This window comes from Saccopteryx leptura, chromosome 1, assembly GCF_036850995.1.
Source record: "Saccopteryx leptura isolate mSacLep1 chromosome 1, mSacLep1_pri_phased_curated, whole genome shotgun sequence".
NCBI lineage: Eukaryota > Metazoa > Chordata > Mammalia > Chiroptera > Emballonuridae > Saccopteryx > Saccopteryx leptura.
The window spans coordinates 336,281,242-336,302,281 of record NC_089503.1 but is presented as its reverse complement, the minus strand read 5'-3'; the positions used below and the strand labels follow the sequence as shown (position 1 = coordinate 336,302,281).

The 21,040-nt window shown below is 40.9% G+C and overlaps 1 protein-coding gene and 1 non-coding gene across 2 annotated transcripts; both read left to right on the top strand.

Moving 5' to 3' along the window:
- The first annotated feature begins 7,174 nt into the window (after positions 1 to 7,174).
- On the top strand, positions 7,175 to 7,250 carry TRNAA-GGC (transfer RNA alanine (anticodon GGC)). Its single transcript has one exon. It is a non-coding gene; the product is annotated as a tRNA-Ala (tRNA).
- Positions 7,251 to 15,679: 8,429 nt separating this feature from the next.
- Positions 15,680 to 20,895, top strand: PNRC1 (proline rich nuclear receptor coactivator 1). The gene is made up of 2 exons (XM_066358899.1): positions 15,680 to 17,475; positions 19,482 to 20,895. The coding sequence occupies exons 1-2, from the start codon at positions 16,936 to 16,938 to the stop codon at positions 19,923 to 19,925; spliced, it is 984 nt and encodes a 327-aa protein (XP_066214996.1). The 5' UTR covers positions 15,680 to 16,935; the 3' UTR covers positions 19,926 to 20,895.
- Positions 20,896 to 21,040: the final 145 nt, after the last annotated feature.

The following is a 21,040-nucleotide window of genomic DNA, read 5'->3' as shown; positions in this document are numbered from 1 at the left end:
GGGATAGACAAGGACAGAGAGAGATGAGAAGAATCAATCATCAGTTTCTCATTGCGACACCTTAGTTGTTCATTGATTGCTTTCTCATATGTGCCTTGACTGTGGGCTTTCAGCAGACCGAGTAACCCCTTGCTCAAGCCAGCGACCTTGGGTCCAAGCTGGTGAACTTTTGCTCAAACCAGATGAGCCTGCGCTCAAGCTGGCGACCTCGGGGTCTTGAACCTGGGCCTTCTGCATCCCAGTCCGACGCTCTATCCACTGCGCCACCACCTGGTCAGGCCCCTGGAGTCTTTTAATAGGTAATATGCAAATTTTGTACCTAGAACTTTTTTTTTTTTTTTGCGCGCGCGCGCGCGCGCGAGAGAGAGAGAGAGAGAGAGAGAGAGAGAGAGAGAGAGAGAGATGAGAATCGTCATCACCTAAGTTGTTCGTTATTTACTTCTCATACGTGACCTAGGAGCTCCAGCTGAGCCAGCAACCTTGGGCTCAAGCCAGCGACCCCACACTCAAGCTGGCAAAAGCCCACTCTCAAGGCGGTGACCTCAGGGTTTGAGCCTGTAACCTCAGCCTCCCAGCCCAATGCTTTATCCACTGTGCCACCACTGGTTAGGCTGTACCTGGAACTTTCCAACGTTGTTTCTTAAATACGAAGGAATACCTTGCCATTTCTACTGCACTTAGTCTTATATTGACTTATGACATGTTCTGCATTATTGCTCTGCATCGCTATTACAACTATCTTGTTTAGCACAGTAATCTCCAAGTTTCAAACAGCATTTGGGTACTTAGAAAGCACTTTAAAAGTTTTTAGTGAATAAAAGTTAAGTAAATGAGTTCTGGCGGTTTTATTTAATATGTACCAAAAGCATGTGCTTTTCATACATTATACCATGTAATTAAACTGTTCATGGAACACTTACCTTCCCAAGAAGGTATAGAAGCTTTCTGAAAGCACGGAATGTAAATTTGTGGTTGTTTTAGACATCCTATACAGCACCCTGTGTCCACCTACCTTATGGGAATGTTCCTCAAATCACTTCAAAAGACATTTTACAGTATTAAAAATATATCTATTTATCATAGTGCTTATTTTTTTTTTCTTTTAAGTCCCACTAATGGTTTTAGGGTAGTTTATGGTCTAATAATAGTCTATTATTCAGAAAAGTCCCAGCTAAAAGATGTGTTTCACTATCTATTATGTAACAAAGTTGAACTACATATAAAAGTATATGTGGCCTGACCTGTGGTGGCGCAGTGGATAAAGCCTCGACCTGGAACGCTGAGGTCGCTGGTTTGAAATCCTGGGCTTACCCTGTCAAGGCACATATGGGAGTTGATGCTTCTGCCCCTCCCCCTTCTCTCTCTCTGTCTCTCTCTTCCCTAAAATGAACAAATAGATAAATAAATAAATAAAATTTAAAATAATTTTTAAAAAAAGTATATGTGTAACATACCAAGTCCCCCACATCCTTTCCAACCAGAGAAGCCCTGCTTTTATCTGTTTAAAATTCAGAGTTTCACCTAAATCAGGGCAGCAGTGCCCACAAAGGAAGATGCTATATTTTGATGACTTAATTAATGGAGAGCCAGACAGCAGAATTTCCCAGTTGGAAACAGAAGATTTCTATGTCTCTCCAAGAACTCACTTTACTTATTAGCTCAAAGGAAAAGTATAATAAAGTTTTTTTACTGTAAACAGCTTTATTGAGATGAATTCACACACCATAAATTTTATACTTTTAAAGTTTACAATTCAGTGGATTTCAGTGTATTTATAGAATTAAGTAGCTATCACCACTAATTTTAAGACATTTTTATCAAAACAAAAACTTAATTTTTATCCCAAAAAGAAACATGGTTCTCAATAATAGCCACTCTCTACTCCCTCCTCCCCCCAGCCGACAGATATTAATCTACTTTCTATATCTATGAATTTGCCTTCTCTGGACATTTAATATAAATTGAATTCAACAATAAGTGGCCTTTTATGTATGGTTTCTTTCACAGAGCATGTTTTCAAGGTTCATCCATGTATAGTACATATCAGTATTGTATTCCCTTTTATAGCCAATTACTGTTCTGTTGTATGAATATGACAAATCTTGTTTATTCATTCATTAATTGATGGACATTAGGGGTTTTTTTTTTTTACCTTTTGGCTATTATAAGTAGTGCTGCTATGAACATTTATGTATAAGTTTGTATGTATATATATATATGTTTTCAATTCTTTTGACTATATTAGTTAAGAGTGGTACTGTTGGGTCAGAAATAGCTCTATATTTAACATTTTGAGTAATTGATAAACTGTTTTCCAAAGTAGTTGCACCACTTTATAATCCTGCCAGTAGTGTATGAGAGTTCTAACTTCTTCACATCCTCACCAACACCTGTCATTCTCTTCTTTATTCTAGCAAGCCTAGTGAATGTGAAATGGTATCTCATGGTGTTTTGGGGTTTTTATCTTTCTTTTTGCATTTCACTAATAGCTAATGATGTTGAACATTTTTTCACGTGCTTATTAGCTATTTGTATATCTTCTTTGGAAAAATGTTCACTATAATCTTTTGCCCATTTTTAGCTTTATTTTTTATATTAATTTTTAGAGAGAGAGGAAGGGGGAGAGAGAAAGAAAGAGATTTGTTGTTACACTTATTTATGCATTAATAGGTTGATTCTTGTAAGTGCCCTGAGTGGGGATTGAACCCACAATCTCGGTGTATCAGGATGTCGCTCCAACCAACTGAGCTACACAACCAGGGCCCTTTACCCATTTTTAAATTGGGATATTTGACTTTTTATTGTTGAGTTGTAAAATTGCTTCATATATTTTGGTACAAGTCACTTTTCCAGAGATATAATTCACAAATAATTTCTCCATTCTGTGAATTGGGTTCTATCCTTAGCTATAAACCTTGGCAAATTATTTCATTTTCTTCATCTGGAAAATGAGTGGGTTCAAAAGATTACAGGATTTATAAATTAGGGTGTATATACACTGGGAGCAGACATCAGTAACCCAGGAGTAGAAGACACCAAGGATTCATGTAGTTCATCCTGTAAGGTGCCAGTATTATTTAAAGATTTTAGGGTAAGCAAATCTTGTTTTTCCATGTGTGGAAGTCTAGAAAGAAGAAAAAGTGTGCTGAGCAAACAGAAATTTTGACACTTTTGAAAACCAGGTGGCAGTGGTACTGCAGTTGTAGCAAAGTAATCTAGGAAAGTGGTCTTTAGAAAGATAAATTATGCCTGACTGTTGGAACCTGTGAGCTGAGCATGTGACTTTGCAACAAGCCTTCAAAAGCTTTTCTTTTCTTTTCTTTTTTTGTATCAATATTTTTCTGAAGCTGGAAACGGGGAGAGACAGTCAGACAGACTCCCGCATGCGCCCGACCGGGATCCACCCGGCACGCCCACCAGGGGGCGACGCTCTGCCCACCAAGGGGCGATGCTCTGCCCCTCCAGGGCGTCGCCCTGTCGCGACCAGAGCCACTCTAGCACCTGGGGCAGAGGCCAAGGAGCCATCCCCAGCGCCCGGGCCATCCTTGCTCCAATAGAGCCTCGCTGCGGGAGGGAAAGAGAGAGAGAGAGAGAGAGAGGAAGGAGAGGGGGAGGAGTGGAGAAGCAGATGGGCGCTTCTCCTGTGTGCCCTGGCCGGGAATCGAACCCGGGACCTCTGCACACCAGGCCGACGCTCTACCACTGAGCCAACCGGCCAGGGCCAAAAGCTTTTCTTTTTTTAAAGCTATTCTATGGCTTTTAACTTTCGAACACTTAAAAATCATTAACTCAAACAAATGAGCTTAACTTCCTGTTGACGTTATTTTTTTTTTATTCCGTATGTATTTACTAGATTGTGTTTAGTTCTATCTCCTATCATGGTCAGTTCTCTGAAAATACAAATATGTCAAAAATCATGGTTTTCTTTATTGCCAGTATCGTTTTTTAAATTTATTTCTCAGAGTATAATAATTTTGAAAAGCTAAATATTCTACACCAAACATAGATAGGTATTTAAAAATAGAAAGCTAAGGTATCACCACAAAACAATAAAAAAAAAAAAGGCAAAATCACAAGGGAGTTTCAGAATAACCTGAAATCACAGAGGGTTGAAATGAACATGGCATTGATTGTCCCTTGGGTACCCCAAGATGGATTTAAGAGGACAGAAAATGGTAAGTACTATCTCTACAGCCACAACCACTGAATCATTAGAAAAGTGTATGTTTATTTAAAATATAGATTTTAACCTGCAGTTAATGTGCACAAAACCAAACCCTGGGTTTATTTGTTTGTTTATTTATTTATTTATTGCCATAATGTTTTAAATTTTCAATCGCCTCTTTGTATTCTCTTTCTTTTTTTATAGCATCTTGGTTTGTTTCATGAATGTACTACTATAGTCCTAATAACCTGAGGTTATTAATTAGAGCGGCTTTTCAAAATCACCTTCCATTCTCTGTCTCCATGTCTTACAAATTCTTTTTGTTTGTTTTGATTCTCAACGATCTGGTGATCCTTGTCTGACCGCACACACTTTAGAGTATAACAGTAAGAAGCTGACTGTAAGCTCTGAGAGCATGGCATGTGTTATTGGGTAGTGGGCATCAATATTGGATGGGCTATATCTTAAAGAACCCCTGGTGTCAGTATTTAACCTAATCACATTACATGTACATGTACAGCTGAAGAATAACTGTAATACGTAAACTTACTAGTTAGGCCAAACTATCAGCATCTTTTCTCCCTTTAAACTCAAAAAGCTAATGACATCATTTTAGATATAGCATTTACAGCAATGAGTCATATTTGGCTGCAAGTCATGGTTATAATCAATATTTCAGAGGAAACCTGGCACAATATCAACATCACAACCTCATTCTGAGCTTCTCTGTGGAGGTGGTTGTGATTGTTCTTCAGCGGTGCAATCCCAACATTCTTTTGGTCTTTCTCTGTGTGTTCAGGAATATTTAAAAATAATATAACTCAGGGAATGTCAGTTTTATCTGCTTGCACAAATCTAATTTTTTTTTTTTTTTACAAGGACAGAGAGAGAGTCAGAGAGAGGGATAGATAGGGACAGACAGACAGGAACAGAGAGAGATGAGAAGCATCAATCATCAGTTTTTCATTGTGACACCTTAGTTGTTCATTGATTGCTTTCTCATATGTGCCTTGACCACGGGCCTTCAGCAGACCGAGTAACCCCTTGCTTGAGCCAGTGACCTTAGGTCCAAGCTGGTGAGCTTTTTGCTCAAGCCAGATGAGCCCGCGCTCAAGCTAGCGACCTCGGGGTCTCGAACCTGGGTCCTCCACATCCCAGTCCGATACTCTATCCACTGCGCCACCGCCTGGGCAGTCCAAATCTAAATTTTTAAGGATAAAATAAGGACACAGTAAAGATAACTCAGGCAATGTTGATTTGATTGTTTTGTATAAATCCTAAATCTTTCCGGCTGTTATAAGGACATGGAAATGTTATTTCTAAAGAACAATGAATGAAAAACCATTGGCCAAACCTCACTTTTTAATTGATTTGAGAGAGACAGAGAGGAATGGAGAAAGAGAGAGAAACATCAACCTGTTGTTCCATTTGTTTATGCAGTAGTTGATTCTTGTGCCTTGACAGGGGATGGTACCTGCAACCTTGTTGTATCAGGATGATGCTCCACCCTACTGAGCTACCCAACCCGGGCTAAATATAGTTTTTCTGTTTATGTTTTGGGGTTTTAAATTACCAAAAAAAAATCTCTACACAATTTCACTTAGGTTTGAAAATCATAATCATTTATCTAAAACAAGTATTCATTATGTAACGTTTTACCATCACATAGTTGAAGGAGCCATAATGATTGGAATTCTATTTTATCATATCACCCTAACTTCAAATACTATAAAAATTAGGGCACTGCAGTATTTTCTAAAAATAAAATATTCTGTTTTTCTCATGGATTTTTATCTGACTAGAAGGACAGGATTAAATCGACTGTTCTAAGACCTGAAAAATAAAGATTTCACAGGGTATATTTCAATCCATTTTCCTTCATTTATTTTACATTTCTTGGAAGTAGTTTAAGTCTTATTTTCTGAAAATGTTCAAATGAAATAGCCAGAGGAAACTAGACTGATTGGAGGCAGTGATTTATTTCCTTGGAGGCAAACAGATTTCCATGTTTTCATACTGAACAGGAGTAAACACTTTTTCTATCAGGGGTTCATAGGCAAGTAAAAAACAATTATGTTGAGGTTCTTTTTCTTTCTTTCTTTCTTTTTTGAGAGACAAGACAAAACTTTCATTTGACTTTAAGAATAGGGACATCAAAAATAAAATCTTACTAAACCACAGAAATAATATTTTCTTTTCAAATTGCCCTTTTGGATTTTCATATTCCTGTCAAGGTTATCATTTCTCCCCAAACGAACCAGATTGAAAGTCTGGGAGCCATCTCCTTTACTTTCCCTTCTCCTTACCTCTCCTTGCCCTTGTACTTCCATCCTACCTGGTCTCTCCACTAGAATGTTGTTGTCAGTCACCAGATCTCAGGCTTTTATTCCCATGCCCATTATTCCATTTCCTCTGAGTATATTGGCCTGAGTCCCTAGGTGCCTCACAGCTAAGTGCGTAATTGCCATTTTGTCTCACTGCCTCTGACCTATAGAGGAATTTCAAGCTTGTTTGCCTAAAGCAGGGGTCCCCAAACTACAGCCTGCGGGCCACATGCGGCCCCCTAAGGTCATTTATCCGGCCCCGCCACACTTCCGGAAGGGGCACCTCTTTCATTGGTGGTCAGTGAGAGGAGCATAGTTCCCATTGAAATACTGGTCAGTTTGTTGGTTTAAATTTACTTGTTCTTTATTTTAAATATTGTATTTGTTCCTGTTTTGTTTTTTTACTTTAAAATAAGATATGTGCAGTGTGCATAGGGATTTGTTCATAGTTTTTTTATAGTCCGGCCCTCCAACCATCTGAGGGACAGTGAACTGGCCCCCTATGTAAAAAGTTTGGGGACCCTTGGCCTAAAGAGTCGGGTAGGTAAAGGTGTGAAATGAGCTGGATGAGCTCAGGGCTTATTTCTTAAAGTCTTTACTCAGCTCCAGTCAATTGCTGCTTCATCAGGGATGATGGGACAGAGTTGCTAGAAATTCAACTTTCAAAGAAAAGTCAGTGATCCAGGCCTTGGCCGGTTGGCTCAGTGGTAGAGCGTCGGCCTGGCATGCCGAAGTCCCGGGTTCGATTCCCGGCCAGGGCACACAGGAGAAGCGCCCATCTGCTTCTCCACCCCTCCCCCTCTCCTTCCTCTCTGTCTCTCTCTTCCCCTCCCACAGCCAAGGCTCCATTGGAGCAAAGTTGGCTCAGGCGCTGAGGAAGGCTCTATGGCCTCTGCCTCAGGTGCTAGAATGGCTCTGGTTGCAACAAGAGCAACGCCCTAGATGGGCAGAGCATTGCCCCTCGGTGGGCATGCCACGTGGATCCCGGTTGGGCGCATGTGGGAGTCTGTCTGACTGCCTCCCCATTTCCAACTTCAGAAAAATACAAAAAAAAAAAAAAAAGTCAGTGATCCAGAGTTGCCATAGGTAACCCTTGGGTTCCTGGAAGTGCAGGGACAAAAGGAGGATGCTTTGCACCCAGCAGATAAGTTTTGCAATGTACAGGGCTGGCCAAACTTCTCAAAGTGGTCCTTGAAGTGGTCCTCAGTGACTCCTAATAGACAGGCGCCTTGCCACGCTAACTTATCATTCTAGTCTGGAGGCACCCAGGGGAGTGTCTAGTAAGACAGTTCTGTTGAACCAGGATGATGGTGACCAATCATCTAATCTGGACCAATGCAGACAGTTGCAATATCAGTCAGTTGCTCTCTTTATGGAATTTGAACTTTAGATAAACAGTGAGTTAATTAGGAGTGATAGTGGAAGTGGAAACACACAAAGCACAAACAGGAAGAGTGATTGAGTCATAGCAATGACAGAGCATGAGATTAAAGATCAACAAACATCTGCTAAAGAGTGACAAGATAACCGAGCTCTAGGGTTGCACTGGATCCTAAATTAATTTCAAGTTTCCAGACTTTGTTCCAGGTCTGTTAAGAACTATATAGTAATTTCTGTTCCTCCCATGAGTTCTGGGTATAAAAGTTTTCCTGGGATGTACGAAGCCTGGTATGTGGTCAATTGTCAAGTCTTCCTTAAGCTTGTGTGTGCATATTTTTTAAACAAATAATCCATTATTTTAGGTAACCTAAGTGAATTCTTATGATGGAGAGAAAAAAAACTAACAATAATACAATGCTTTTTTTTCAAAGAAGTAATTTTACTCAAACGTTGATAAATTGTAGAATGCTTGTCCCAACTGCTTCTCTTCTGTGGTCCTCTGCCCCTATTTGTACTGATGAAGAAAATTGTTCAGGAATGTTTTTTTGTTTGTTTTTAACTTTAAAAAAAATTTTTTTTTTAGATTTTATTTATTCATTTTTAGAGAGAGCGTAGAGAGAAAGAGAGAGAGAGGAGAGGGAAAGGAGCTGGAAGCATCAACTCTGGTATGTGCCTTGACCAGGCAAGCCCAGGGATTTGAATCAGCAACCTCAGCATTCCAGGTCGACGCTTTGTCCACTGCACCACTGCAGGTCAGGCTGTTCTGGAATATTTATTATGAGCACTCTTAAATAAGATCAATAAGTCAATAAAAATGTGTCAATATTGTACAGTCTGTATTCTGTTATACACACACACGGCATTAAGTTTTTGATGACTTGATCCGGAGTAGTTAGTTAGTTACAATTAGGGATGAGCCTAGGTGTCCCAAGTTTTACAAGAAGCTTAAATAGTGAGAAAAATAACAAGTCTCCACAAAACACTGTGGAGCAGGAATTATGCTTCAGTTCCATGCTTTGAATATTTAAGGAAACGGAGATGAAATAAGGATGATGAAAATAGTAGAAAGAAATAAAAATATAAAAAGAGAAGAGAGACAAAGTAGAGGGAATTAGATTTTCAGGGTTAACAAAGTTATTACAGAAATGACGAATGATGAGGCATATAAGAATTATACAAGAGTGCACAATTGCAGTTTGGGTAAGGAGTTCAAAATTTAAGAGTCTATTGGGAACAAAACTATATCTTTTACAATGGAATAAGTGTTTTAAATGATTTCACAGTGTTGGAATTAAATTATAATTTAAAAAAAATCAACTCTAAAAAGAAATGTCTTCCAATTTTGTTCCCCAAAATGGCCTAACCAGTAACATTATCCTAATCTCAATCTGTACATATGCAATGTTCTTATTTTTCCTACATCTGTTTTATTTAAAACACAAATAAGTATTCTTTGTGTAATGAATAGCAATGGTTTATACAATGCTGAACATGAATCACTAATACAAAGGTTTTAAATATGAAACAAAATTATTTTTTAAAAAGCAAAAATTCTTTGGGTAGCTCAGTTGGTTAGAATGTCATCTGGAGACACCAAGGTTGTGGGTTTGAACTCCAGTCAAGACACATAAAAGAATCAACCAATGAATGCGTAAGTAAGTGGAACAACAAATTGATGTCTTTCTGTCTCCCTCTAAAATCAATCGATATATTTTTTTAAAACAAAAGAATAAATTTTATTTACCAAAGGAACCAAGAATCTATAAGCTGATTCCAGAAACAAAATGAGTTGAAAATCTGTAGTAAAACCAGAACAGTCCACTCCTGCTTTGGAGGAGGACTATTATACAATAAGTCAGCTAAAAGATGGATTGGTAGAGAAGTGCTCAAGTGGTGTTCTGATATTCATCCATGATGCCCAGGTTTTGCCACTAATATTTTTCTTTATTTAAAGAAATATGGATTCCTTATAATAGCTCATTCCATGTTTTGGGTCAGGGAAAGATGAAGATAATCTGGACTATCTCGTTGTTTATATAAAGCAAGAATGTTTTAAAAAATGTTTGGGAGAAGCACTGAAGAGACCATAGAACCATCTTTAAAGGCCTTTTACTTGCCAGGCTCTGAAGATTTGAGCAAAAACAGAAAAATGATTATAGATAATTGTAACTATATAAATCTCTGAAAGTCCATAATGATTCTCAAAGAAAAAAGTTTACAATTTAGTATGTCATAGGTGTAGCATCCACCGGGTATGAGAACAAACGTCGGAGACTTTCAGGAGTTAAGATGTTACTTTATTGGCCAGTTTAACCTGCGCAGGGGCGAACTCCCAAGATGTCCGGAGACACCGTGCCCACAAGGAGCTGCAAATGGGAGCTGCACCTGGAGCTTACAGCCAGGCCCTTATATATCCTAAGTGAGCAAGCATAATACAGAAGCAGATGTGGCAGTTTAGCTATTGGCTAGGGAGGTCACATGCAGCATAGCAACAGGGGCCGGCATAGCAACAGGGGCCGGTTTTAGCTTAGTGGCAAATTTCAAATCTAAACTTCTGATAAGGGTCTCTGACCTTCTTTGTTCCCAGCCTCACAGGAGCCATATTAGCACTTACTGTTCCTTAAATAGTTACACTCTTTGCAACACTCCCTGTTCCCTCAATAGTTACACTCTTTGGCAGCCCCAGTACTCCCTGAATCTAACAATAGGTAGTTTGGATATAAAGTGAATGTAGTGAAAATAAAAACAGGCCCTGGTCAGGTGGCTCAGTATATAGAGCATTGGCCCAGTGTATGGACATCCTGAGTTCAATTTCTAGTCAGAGTACACAAGAGAAGGAACCATCTGCTTCGCTCCCCCCTTTTCTTTTTCTCTCCCTTCTCTCCCTCTTCCCCTCCACAGCCTGTGGCTCGGCTGGTCTGAGGGTATCAGGCTCAGGCGCTAAAAATAACTCAGTTGATTCAAGCATTGGCCTCAGAAGAGGTTGTGGACTGGATCCTGGTAGGGCACATGCAGAAGTCTGTCTCACTATCTCCTTTCCTCTCACTTAAAAAATAATAAAATTAAAACAAAAAATGGGCCCTGGCTGGGTTGTTCAGTTGGTTAAAGCATCCTCCCAATACTCCAAGATTGCAGGTTCCATCCTTGGTCACAGTACATACAACAATCAACCACCAAATGTATAAATTAGTAGAACAACAAACTGATATTTCTCTTTCTTTCTCTTTCTCTAAAATCAATATATTTTTTAAAAAATTTTTAAAGAAAAGCAAAGAATAAATAAAATAAAAAAGTGAATATAAACATATATGTAAATTTTAAGTTTAATAAATAAAGTTATATGTCTGGGGATTTTTTAAAATCTAAAGCCTATATTAGTTCATAAAACACAGACATGCCTTTTCTCTAAGTGTGAAAATGGAAAAAAATGAATAGAAGGAATTGAGAATCAGCCAAGCAGTCCTGAACAAAATATATCAACTACACCAAGAACAGAAAGAACTGTTCCACATCATTTGTTACACATAACCAGGTAGAAAGGAGATTCAACATTTAATCAGCACTGGGGTCCAAAATGACCAAGTAGAAAGAGAATTCAGTAATTTTTTTTTCTTAATTTTTTTCTTCTTCTTCTTTCCAAGTGAAAGGAGGGGAGATAGAAAGGCAGGCTCCTGCATGCAACCCTACTGGGATTCACCCAGCAAGCCCTGTCTGGAGCCATGCTCTGGGACAGAGCTATTTTTAGCACCTGAGGTAGAGGCTCCACAGAGCCATCCTCAGTGCTCAGGGCTTATGCACTCGAACCAATTGAGCCATGGCTGCAGGAGGGGAATATAGAGAGATAAGAAAGAGAGAGAGAGAGAGAGAAGGGGGAGAGAGAGGAGAGGAGAAGCAGATGGTCACTTCTCCTGTGTGCCCTGACCAGGAATCGAACTTGGGACATCTACACACTGGGCCAATGCTCTACCACTGAGCAAATCAGCCAGGCTTCCTTTCTTAGCTTTTAAAAAATTTTTACTTTTACTGATTTCAGTGACAGAGGAAGGGAGGGGGAGAGAGAGAGAGAGAAAGAGACAGACAGGAACATCTCAATGTTCTTGTATGTGTTCTGATTGGGGACTGAGCTGGCAACTTCTGCACTTCAGGATGATACTCTAACCAACTGAGCTGTCCAGCCGGGGCAGGAGTGTGTTTCAAGATGATGGTATGTCAAATGTCCTGAAGAAGACAGCTAATTGTACAGGCTGCATCACGGTCTCATAAAATATGAAATCTTTCAATGGTCCTGTTAACTATAACAAATTAATGCGACAAAATCAGTTTGTAAAAATAAATAGTCTAGGTCAATATATAATAATAAGAAACTGAATTCTGTACGGAGGCCAAATGAAACTTTTAAAATATTCCACTTCAGAAGAGGCATTGGGTTGCATTCCGTGAATGGCAAGGATTCAAAAAGCTTTATCAATATATAAAAGGAGAGCCAGCCAGAAGGCACACCAGACCTGTGACCCAACTAAGTTTCAATTAGTTGAAACCTCGGCTATTCTAAATAACATGCTTCTTCTTTTGGTTTTATAACTAGAGTAAAGTAGAATTATATTTCTAGTATTATATATTATTCCCCAGGGCTGCCACTAGTTCTTTTGACACCTTTGTACCAATAAGAAAAAGACATCTCCCCTTCCTCCAGGTGGCCCAGCCCCCATGAAGAGGACCTTAAGAGCAGAGTGAAAGCTGTCCTTCAGTTCCCCCTTGGCCCTTCAGCCAGGCATTCTTGTGCAAAACACAACCTGCACAGGCCTGCTTATCCCCTTCAAAAAGTTTAAGAAATAAACATGTGGTAAAATTACTGCAACCCCAGAAAGGTATAAGTATAGGGATAATGAAAACATTAGTTTCAACTATGGTAATTTTACTTTAGGAGCAATTTAAGTGTCAGTGTAAATTTTGTTTGTTTTTAAATATAAGTCTTTGAAAGATTAATAATTTGAGCATTAAGGAAAGTCTAAATTGGAGTAAGTGTTCCTTTTTTCACACTGGTGTCACTTAGAGCTTAGACATTTAAGATCTAAGCAACAATAGGTGGAAGAAATGAAAATAAAGTCACAGTGAGGGGAAGAAGAAAGACATTCAGAGCAGGTCGAGTTAAAGATGATGCTCAAGGTAGAAAAGAGAGAAAAAAGGGAGAGAAGGAGGATAGAAGTAAAATGTGAGAGACAAAGATAGAAGAAGAGGACAGAGGAATTCAGAAGTCTCTGAACTGTTTATGCTGCTTGTTTCACACAGGGCCTTTACCTCTTTTTCCCCACTCTTCAATACCTAGTTTACATTTCAATAGTTGATTAAAGTAAATTCCTCTAAAGAAACGTTTGAACTAACATATAAAACCAAGGCATGCTCTGAAACAAAAAGCTTCAAGAACCCTGAGAGGCTGCCCAAGATTTACTTTTCCCTTGGAATGTCTTGCTACCTCTATGATTGGCCCTTTGGGCCCAGACAAGAGCATTTGACCTTTTCTTTTATATCATATAGTACAGCTGAAACTAGGTTTGAATATTAAAATTAAACTTTACTAAAGACTAAGGACCTATAGGAATTATATACAAAAAGTAACACAATATCCAATAACCTGATTCATAAAACCTAGATTGCACTCTTCTAGTGGTCCATTCCAGCTCAGAGCCTCTTAGTGGTGGTCATCATTTTAGTACCATTCACCCAGGAGGCCACAGCTACAAGATCACCTTTATTTTTCTTTTTAATTTTTATAAGTTTATTTGAGCCAAACTGATGACATATGCTGGGAAGCAAGATCTCAAATACTCTCCCAAGGTTACCTTTCTTAAAGTACAGAATCCAAGGTCTAATAAGAGGACTACTTTTCAGGCCTCAAAAGGATGCCACACTAAACTAAATGCCACACTAAACTAAATGCCATACTATAACTCACAGATGATAACAGCTGTCCTTGATCAAAGGCCTCACTGAACTGACTGCCAATTAAGCAGCCCCATGGAAGAAATTATTTCCCAGGACAATGTGCCTTTAACCCTAAATAAAGTCAAACCTTAGGCCTTGGGATATAGTAGAAAGAATACTAGATTAGGTATTAAGAGTTCAAGTGATTTAGTCCCTGATTCATTGTGTGATCCTTAGACAAATTATCTTTAGAAGCTTTTTAAACATCACATGTATTGTGCATAGGAGCTATCTCAATCTATTTTATAGGATTAGAGTAATCCTTTAAAAGATTAGAATAAGGCCCTGGCCAATTGGCTCAGTGGTAGAGCGTCGGCCTGGCGTGCAGAAGTCCAGGGTTTGATTCCCAGCCAGGGCACACAGGAGAAGCGCCCATTTGCTTCTCCACCCCTCCCCCGTCCTTCCTCTCTGTCTCTTCCCCTCCTGCAGCGAGGCTCCATTGGAGCAAAGATGGCCCCAGCGCTAACAGAGCGATGCCCTGGAGGGGCAGAGCATCGCCCCGTGGTGGGCAGAGCGTCGCCCCCTGGTGGGCATGCCGGGTGGATCCCGGTCGGGCGCATGTGGGAGTCTGTCTGACTGTCTCTCCCCGTTTCCAGCTTCAGAAAAAAAAAAAAAAAAAAGATTAGAATAAGCCTGACCAGGCAGTGGATAGAGCGTTGGACTGAGATGCTGAGGACCCAGGTTCAAAACCCTGAGGTCACCAGCTTGAGCGCAGGCTCATCTGGTTTGAGCAAAAGTTCACCAGCTTGGACCCAAGGTTGCTGGCTCAAGCGAGGGGTTACTGGGTCTGCTGAAGGCCCGCGGTCAAGGCACATATGAGAAAGCAAACAATGAATAACTAAAGTATCACAATATGCAACAAAAAACTAATGATTGATGCTTCTCATTTCTCCATTCCTGTCTGTCCCTATCTATCCTTCTCTCTGACTCTGTTTCTGTAAAAAAAAGAAAAAAAATTAGAATAAAATGAGAGAGCAGATGAAAAAGTGATTTGAAAAAGTAGAAACTTTTTAAAAACAAAGAATAAATTAACTCATTCCAAATTTTTCATAATCTTTGCCTGCTCTCCACCTACTCTTCCCAGGCCATTCTACTGACTGAATTCTAAATCCAATTTCAACTTGCAGACCCAAAAATTAGAATTAAAGATTCTCTAAGATCTTTTACAGCTCTGGAAGTATATGATTCCCATTTATCCAATATTCAGGAGCACTTACTATGTATTTATTATGTTGGAAACAAGAAAAAATGAGTAAAATCCAGAGAATTATCACAAAATCCAGCAATCATTAATGATGGAATATAGTATTAAAAGTTTATATAGTATTAAAAGATTAAAAGTTTAAAAGTTATTGAGAAGCATTATTCTGCATATTCCCTCTGTTCCATTCTATCATCTATTATAAAACACTTACCAAGCACTACAAAGCTGAAAAATATAGGTTAGAGATTGAGAGTACAGAGAAGTGTAAGATTACTGCGGTGTTCTAAAAACCTACAATCAAGTGTGGCAGTCAGTGTGGATGTGAAAACTTTCTTCTTGCCAAACCCGGACTGGAGTTCAAGTTCTGATATTAACTTACTGTGTGATGTTTAACAAATACTTTTTTCCTCTCTAAGCCTGATTCCTGTTCTGTAAAATGACGACCTATGCCTTAGCATTGTGAGATCCATATGAGTAAGGTGAACAACTTTTTTACAATAAAAAGGACAAAAGTAAATTGAAGAAAACATCGTAAATAAAAAATACATTTTATTCATTGCAACAATACACCATAACATAAATGCATAATAAAAACATTTATATTTTATAATTATGCTTACATGCCTATTAATTTTTAAGAATAATTGTACTCATGTAGATACAAATACATCACATCAAATGCAATGGGTCGACTCTGCATGGATCGAATACTGACATTTACAGATTAGTATTCCAATATCAAAAAGGAGGACACTTTTCAAGGGAGGACATAATTTACAAAAGAAGGACTACCCTCCCTAAAGGAGAACGATTGGTCACCTTAATATGAGATAATATGAAAAGAACAGTTCCTGCCACATAAGTGCTTGTTAAATAGCCACAATTCTTTTTTGTGTATGAGCATAAGGCGGGGACGTAAGAGATTTCTATCAACACACAGCTAGCAAAAATACCTCATGTTGCAGAACTGTTTCATTTTCTCCCTTAGAGACGCCAAGCCTCTCCATTGCTTCCTATTCAGTAGCAGGCGCCGTTTTTGCGCGATCCCAAAGTACCACAGTCCTTCAAGTATGACGGCAGTAACACTTCCAATGCCCAATTACGGATCTATGGAGAACTTTTTAAATATTAAGAGGTAAATTGTAATCACTTAATTTCACTCCCTTAATTCGAAGACCGGATTACCATGGCTAATAAGCAGCGTGGCTCAGCCGAGTAAACGGAAAAAAACATGAGGCACACTTCATCAAATACGTGGACTGATTTTCTTCATGACTGCTTGCACAGAAATCCCCATAATGTACTTTGAAATCTTAAAAAAAAAGTAATAATGTTATAATGTTGGTCTTGAAATAAAACAGATTACTTCCCCAAGGTCGGTGGTTTGGGTGCTTTCGGATTCTTTCTTCTCCTTCCTCACCCCCAACCCCATTCCCAAATTCAACCCGACCTCGGCCTTGAGGGCGAGGTGCAGGGCAAGGAAGGAGGGGGAGGTGGAGCTGAAACGGAACTTCATTGTTCGCGGGGCCGACTCTTCCCCAAAGAGCCCGTTGGCAGCGCCTGCGCACTGCGCGTTCTTTGTGCCCTGCTGCAGCAAGCTGGTTGTTTGTGTGTGTCTTTCAGAGGCAGTGGAGGCGGAGCGGCGGGCGTGGCATACCCTGTCAAATTCCGATTGGGTGTGGGCAGGGAGGTGGGCGGTTACAGGGCGGAGCTCCCGATAACAACACTCGGAGCTGGAGCAGAAGCTATTTGTTGCTGCGCCGCCACCGCCCGGGTCCCAGTCCGCGCTCTTCTCGGGCTTCCTTAGCAGCAGCCGTGGCCGCTGTCTCTGGCTTCGCTTGCTCCTTCTCTTCCTGCTGAACCAGCTTCCTCCTAGCGCTATGACTGTCGTCTCCGTCCCGCAGCGGGAGCCGCTGGTTCTGGGCGGCCGCCTTGCGCCCCTGGGCTTTTCCGCCCGCGGCTACTTCGGGGCCCTCCCGATGGTCACCTCGGCTCCGCCGCCTCTACCCCGGGTTCCGGACCCCCGGGCACTGCCCCCCACCCTCTTTCTCCCTCACTTTCTAGGGGGGGACGGCCCGTGTCTGACCCCTCAGCCTCGCACCCCAGCACCTCTGCCCAATTGCAGCCTCGCCCCAGCGGGGGGCACCCCTCGGGCCGCTCCGAAAAAGCGGCGAAAGAAGAAGGTGCGGGCCAGCCCGGCGGGCCAGCTGCCCAGCCGCTTCCACCAGTACCAGCAGCACCGACCGAGCCTGGAGAGCGGGCGGAGCCTCTCAACGGGTCGGAGCGGAGCGCAGGAAGTTCCGGACCAGGCCACCGCCTCGGCCCCCGGCCCTGCGGCTGCAACCGGGACTGGGGAAGAGAGCCTTTTCCTCGGCCCGCTGCCTCCCGCGGCGTCTTGCCAGCCCTCGTTTAGAACAGAGGTGAGTGCCGCGGGGGCCTGGGCGCCGTCGGGGAGTTGAGTCCTGCGGCGGCCACAGCCGGGCACTGGGGTTTGGGCCCTGCGCGGAGGGGGGCGGCTGTTTACTCGGGAGGGAAGTTTCCGTGACGCCTGCTCGGTTCTGGGGGGAGGGGAGCATGCGGTGGCGTTGCTGATTGGCTCCCGAGGACCGGCCAATGAGAGGAGCGACTGCGCCCAGCAACAGCCCCGATTTAGAAAGCTGGCAGCGTTCCAGGGGCTTTCTTTCAGGCGCGTTCCGGGTGCGCGGTGGGGAGGGGTGGGGTGGGGTGGGGTGGGGAGGGGAGGGGAGGGGAGGGGAGGGAAATGAAGGGGCCCGCAGGGGTGACGTCAGCACGCTACGTGCGGAGCTCTCCGGCGCCGATGAAGGAGGTGAGGGGGCGCGGCATGGCATGGCAGGGGAAGAAGTTGGGGGTGGGGGGTCGCTTTCGGCTTTTGGAAGGTGAGTAGTTAGTTCCAAGGACTGGTACCTGCTCACACCGTCCGGGCGTGGGGTTGGGAGTGAGATGCGTTGGCTCTTCACTTTCGCTTGCTTTTTGCTGAGCTGTGAGGGCGCCGATCCTACTAGGGCTCTGCCCCTTGCTGGGCCGACCTACTTAGTTGTACAGAATTTTTTTTTTTTAACTTTTCAAGAGTTGGCAAGAGCGGCTGCAGTTTTTTGCTCTTATCAGTTGGACGGGATTTATTGATCGATTTCCACTGTATACTGTGCCGAACTTAGTGGAAGGTGTTTTACTACCTGAGTCCAGACTGAAATTTTCGAAAGAGTTTATCAGTTGTATTGATGTCAATGCTGTCCAATTGTCGTGTTATTGGACTACGATAAAAGTTTGGGGATCAAATCGCTAAAATGATTTATTTACTTCAAACTTTTTGACAATAATAAAATGAAAATAACTTCCTGCCATTTGTTGAAAGGCTATTGCACTGAGATTTGCAGCTTATTTAGCTGTGCCCTTGGAAAAAATAACTTTGCCGTAATTCCTTGAATTATCTTCTTAGATGCCTTTCAAGTTTTAAAATTCCATGGCTGTTCTATTAGTGATAATCTATATAAAAGTAAGTTTTTGTACTTCTTGATTCCTGCTCAGTAATATATGCCTCCTTTCCAGATAGTATTAAAGCCAGGCAAAGTATTCATGTCACAAGGGAAACTGGAGTTTTACTTTTTAACCAGCCTCTCAGACAACCAAAATGAAAGCATTGGAAAATGTCTCTTGGTGATAATCCTATTGTAAAAACACTGACCTTTTGTCAGAAACCGGTTAGCATTAATTCCCCTTCTTTACAGTTTTAGAAAGATGAGCTTGGGGTTACTTTGACATTTTAGAACTGGCTTATCCATTGCATACTGGTAACAGTGGTGACTTAAGTATCATATATCTATATTTAGTGGTATACAAAATTAGATGTGTGCATGTTTGAACATCCAGTGGTAAGTGCCACAAGCATATATGTTTTTAACCAAGAAAATGAACTATAAAGCCCAGGATAACTTTAAAAATAACGTATTATTGGCCCTGGCTGGTTGGCTCAGCGGTAGAGCGTTGGTCTGGCGTGCCGGGGGACCAGGGTTTGATTCCCGGCCAGGGCACATAGGAGAAGCGCCCATTTGCTTCTATACCCCCCCCCCTTCCTCTCTGTCTCTCTCTTCCCCTCCCCCAGCAAAGGTTCCATTGGAGCAAAGATGGGGGGGGGAGGGGCGGGGCGCTGGGGAAGGCTCCTTGGCCTCTGCCCCAGGCGCTAGAGTGGCTCTGGTCTCAGCAGAGCAACGCCCAGGAGGGGCAGAGCATCACCCCCTGGTGGGCGTGCTGGGTGGATCCGGGTCGGGCACATGCGGGAGTCTGTCTGACTGTCTCTCCCCGTTTCCAGCTTCAGAAAAATAAATAAAAAGTAACATATTACATAATTGAGATTCGTGGCTGATTTTTATCATAAGACTATTCACTTTTATGTTCCTTGTCTTTGTAGGTATTAAAATCAAACATGGGAAAATTGGAGAAAATTACCACTCCCTACGGGCAGCTTGTTCATGGTATGCACTTGTGTGAACAACCAAAGATAAACAGACAGAAAAGCAAATACAACTTACCACTAACCAAGATCACCTCTGCAAAAAAAAATGAAAATAACTTTTTGCAGGATTCTGTTTCATCTGATAAAATTCAGAAGCAGGAAAAAAAGCCTTTGAAAAATTCTGAGACCATTAAGAAAAAGCATTTGAAGAAATCAGCATTTCTAACTGAAGTGAGCCAAAAGGAAAATTATGCTGGGGCAAAGTTTAGTGATCCACCTTCTCCTAGTGTTCTGCCAAAGCCACCTAGTCATTGGATGGGAAGCACTATTGGAAATTCCAACCAAAATAGGGAGTTGATGGCAGTACACTTAAAAACTCTCCTAAAAGTTCAAACTTAGATCTCGAATTACAGTATGTAAGTAAAACAGTTTTTCCAAAACCCCTGGACTCTTAAAAAGAAAATTAGTACAGAAATGGAAATTTGCCTTGCTGCAACCTCCACATGCAAAAGATGAGTTTGAAAAATTGTAAACAGCTTGTATCATATTTTATATTTTGTAAATATGTACTGTATACCATGTATTATGTGTATATTGTTCATACTTGAGAGATACTTTATAGTTTTGTTATGAAAGTATGTATTTTGCCCTGCCCAAATGGTAGGTGTTTTGTATATATACAATGGAGAAATTTTAAGTGTGTGCAAAGGCACATGGAAGACCAATTTATTTGCACAATGTACCGAGAGATTATTTTCAAGAAACAGCTGTTGAATCTCAAGGTGAAGATCTAAATGTGAACAGTTTACTAATGCACTACTGAAATTTAAATCTGTGGCACAATCATTGTAAACATGGGTTTGCCTTTGTTTCTCTAAATTGATTTCTGCCTTCTAATCTGTAGTTACTGGAAAACTTATTCTCACTTTCACTAAATTTAATTTCTGGTTTTTGGTTTATATCTGTATTCAAATTTAAAATACCTCTCATTTTAATGCCAACAAAATCGGTTGTAATCAAATTTTTAAATAATAATTTGGCCCCTCCCCCCTTTTAAATTAGTCTTGATTCTTTGTGTGTGCCTGTTTTTCATGTTTGAATTTGTGATTAGGAGGTGAATTTTAACTTTCATTTTCCTGGCTAAATGTCTTAATTTATACTAATTGTCCATCCTGCCTCTGGAATTTAGATGGACCAATAATTTAACACTAATACCTCATAGGGGAAGGATTCCCCATCTTACAAAAGGAGATGGTTGTGGTCAAAAGTAAAGCTGAGTAGTTTATAACTTAGAATATATTTATGTATGAACTGTTTCATAAAGAACTATTTGACTTGACCGTACATACATTTTCAGTGGAAGAAATTACACGTGTTTGGTTTACTGAGTTTATTTTGATAATGAATGGTGGTACTTGAACCAAGGCAAGCATAATTGATGTTAAAAAAAAAAATAGATGGAGATTTGGACTCTGCAGCTTGCTTGATAAATACGGCAGCTTATGTAGTTAAAA

What these genes read in the sequence shown, in the direction of transcription:
- PNRC1 (XM_066358899.1), top strand. Translation starts at nt 16,936, where the DNA reads ATGACTGTCGTCTCCGTCCCGCAGCGGGAGCCGCTGGTTCTGGGCGGC. An exon ending in AGCCCTCGTTTAGAACAGAG is followed by an intron (nt 17,476 to 19,481) that starts GTGAGTGCCGCG and finishes TTGTCTTTGTAG; the next exon opens with GTATTAAAATCAAACATGGG.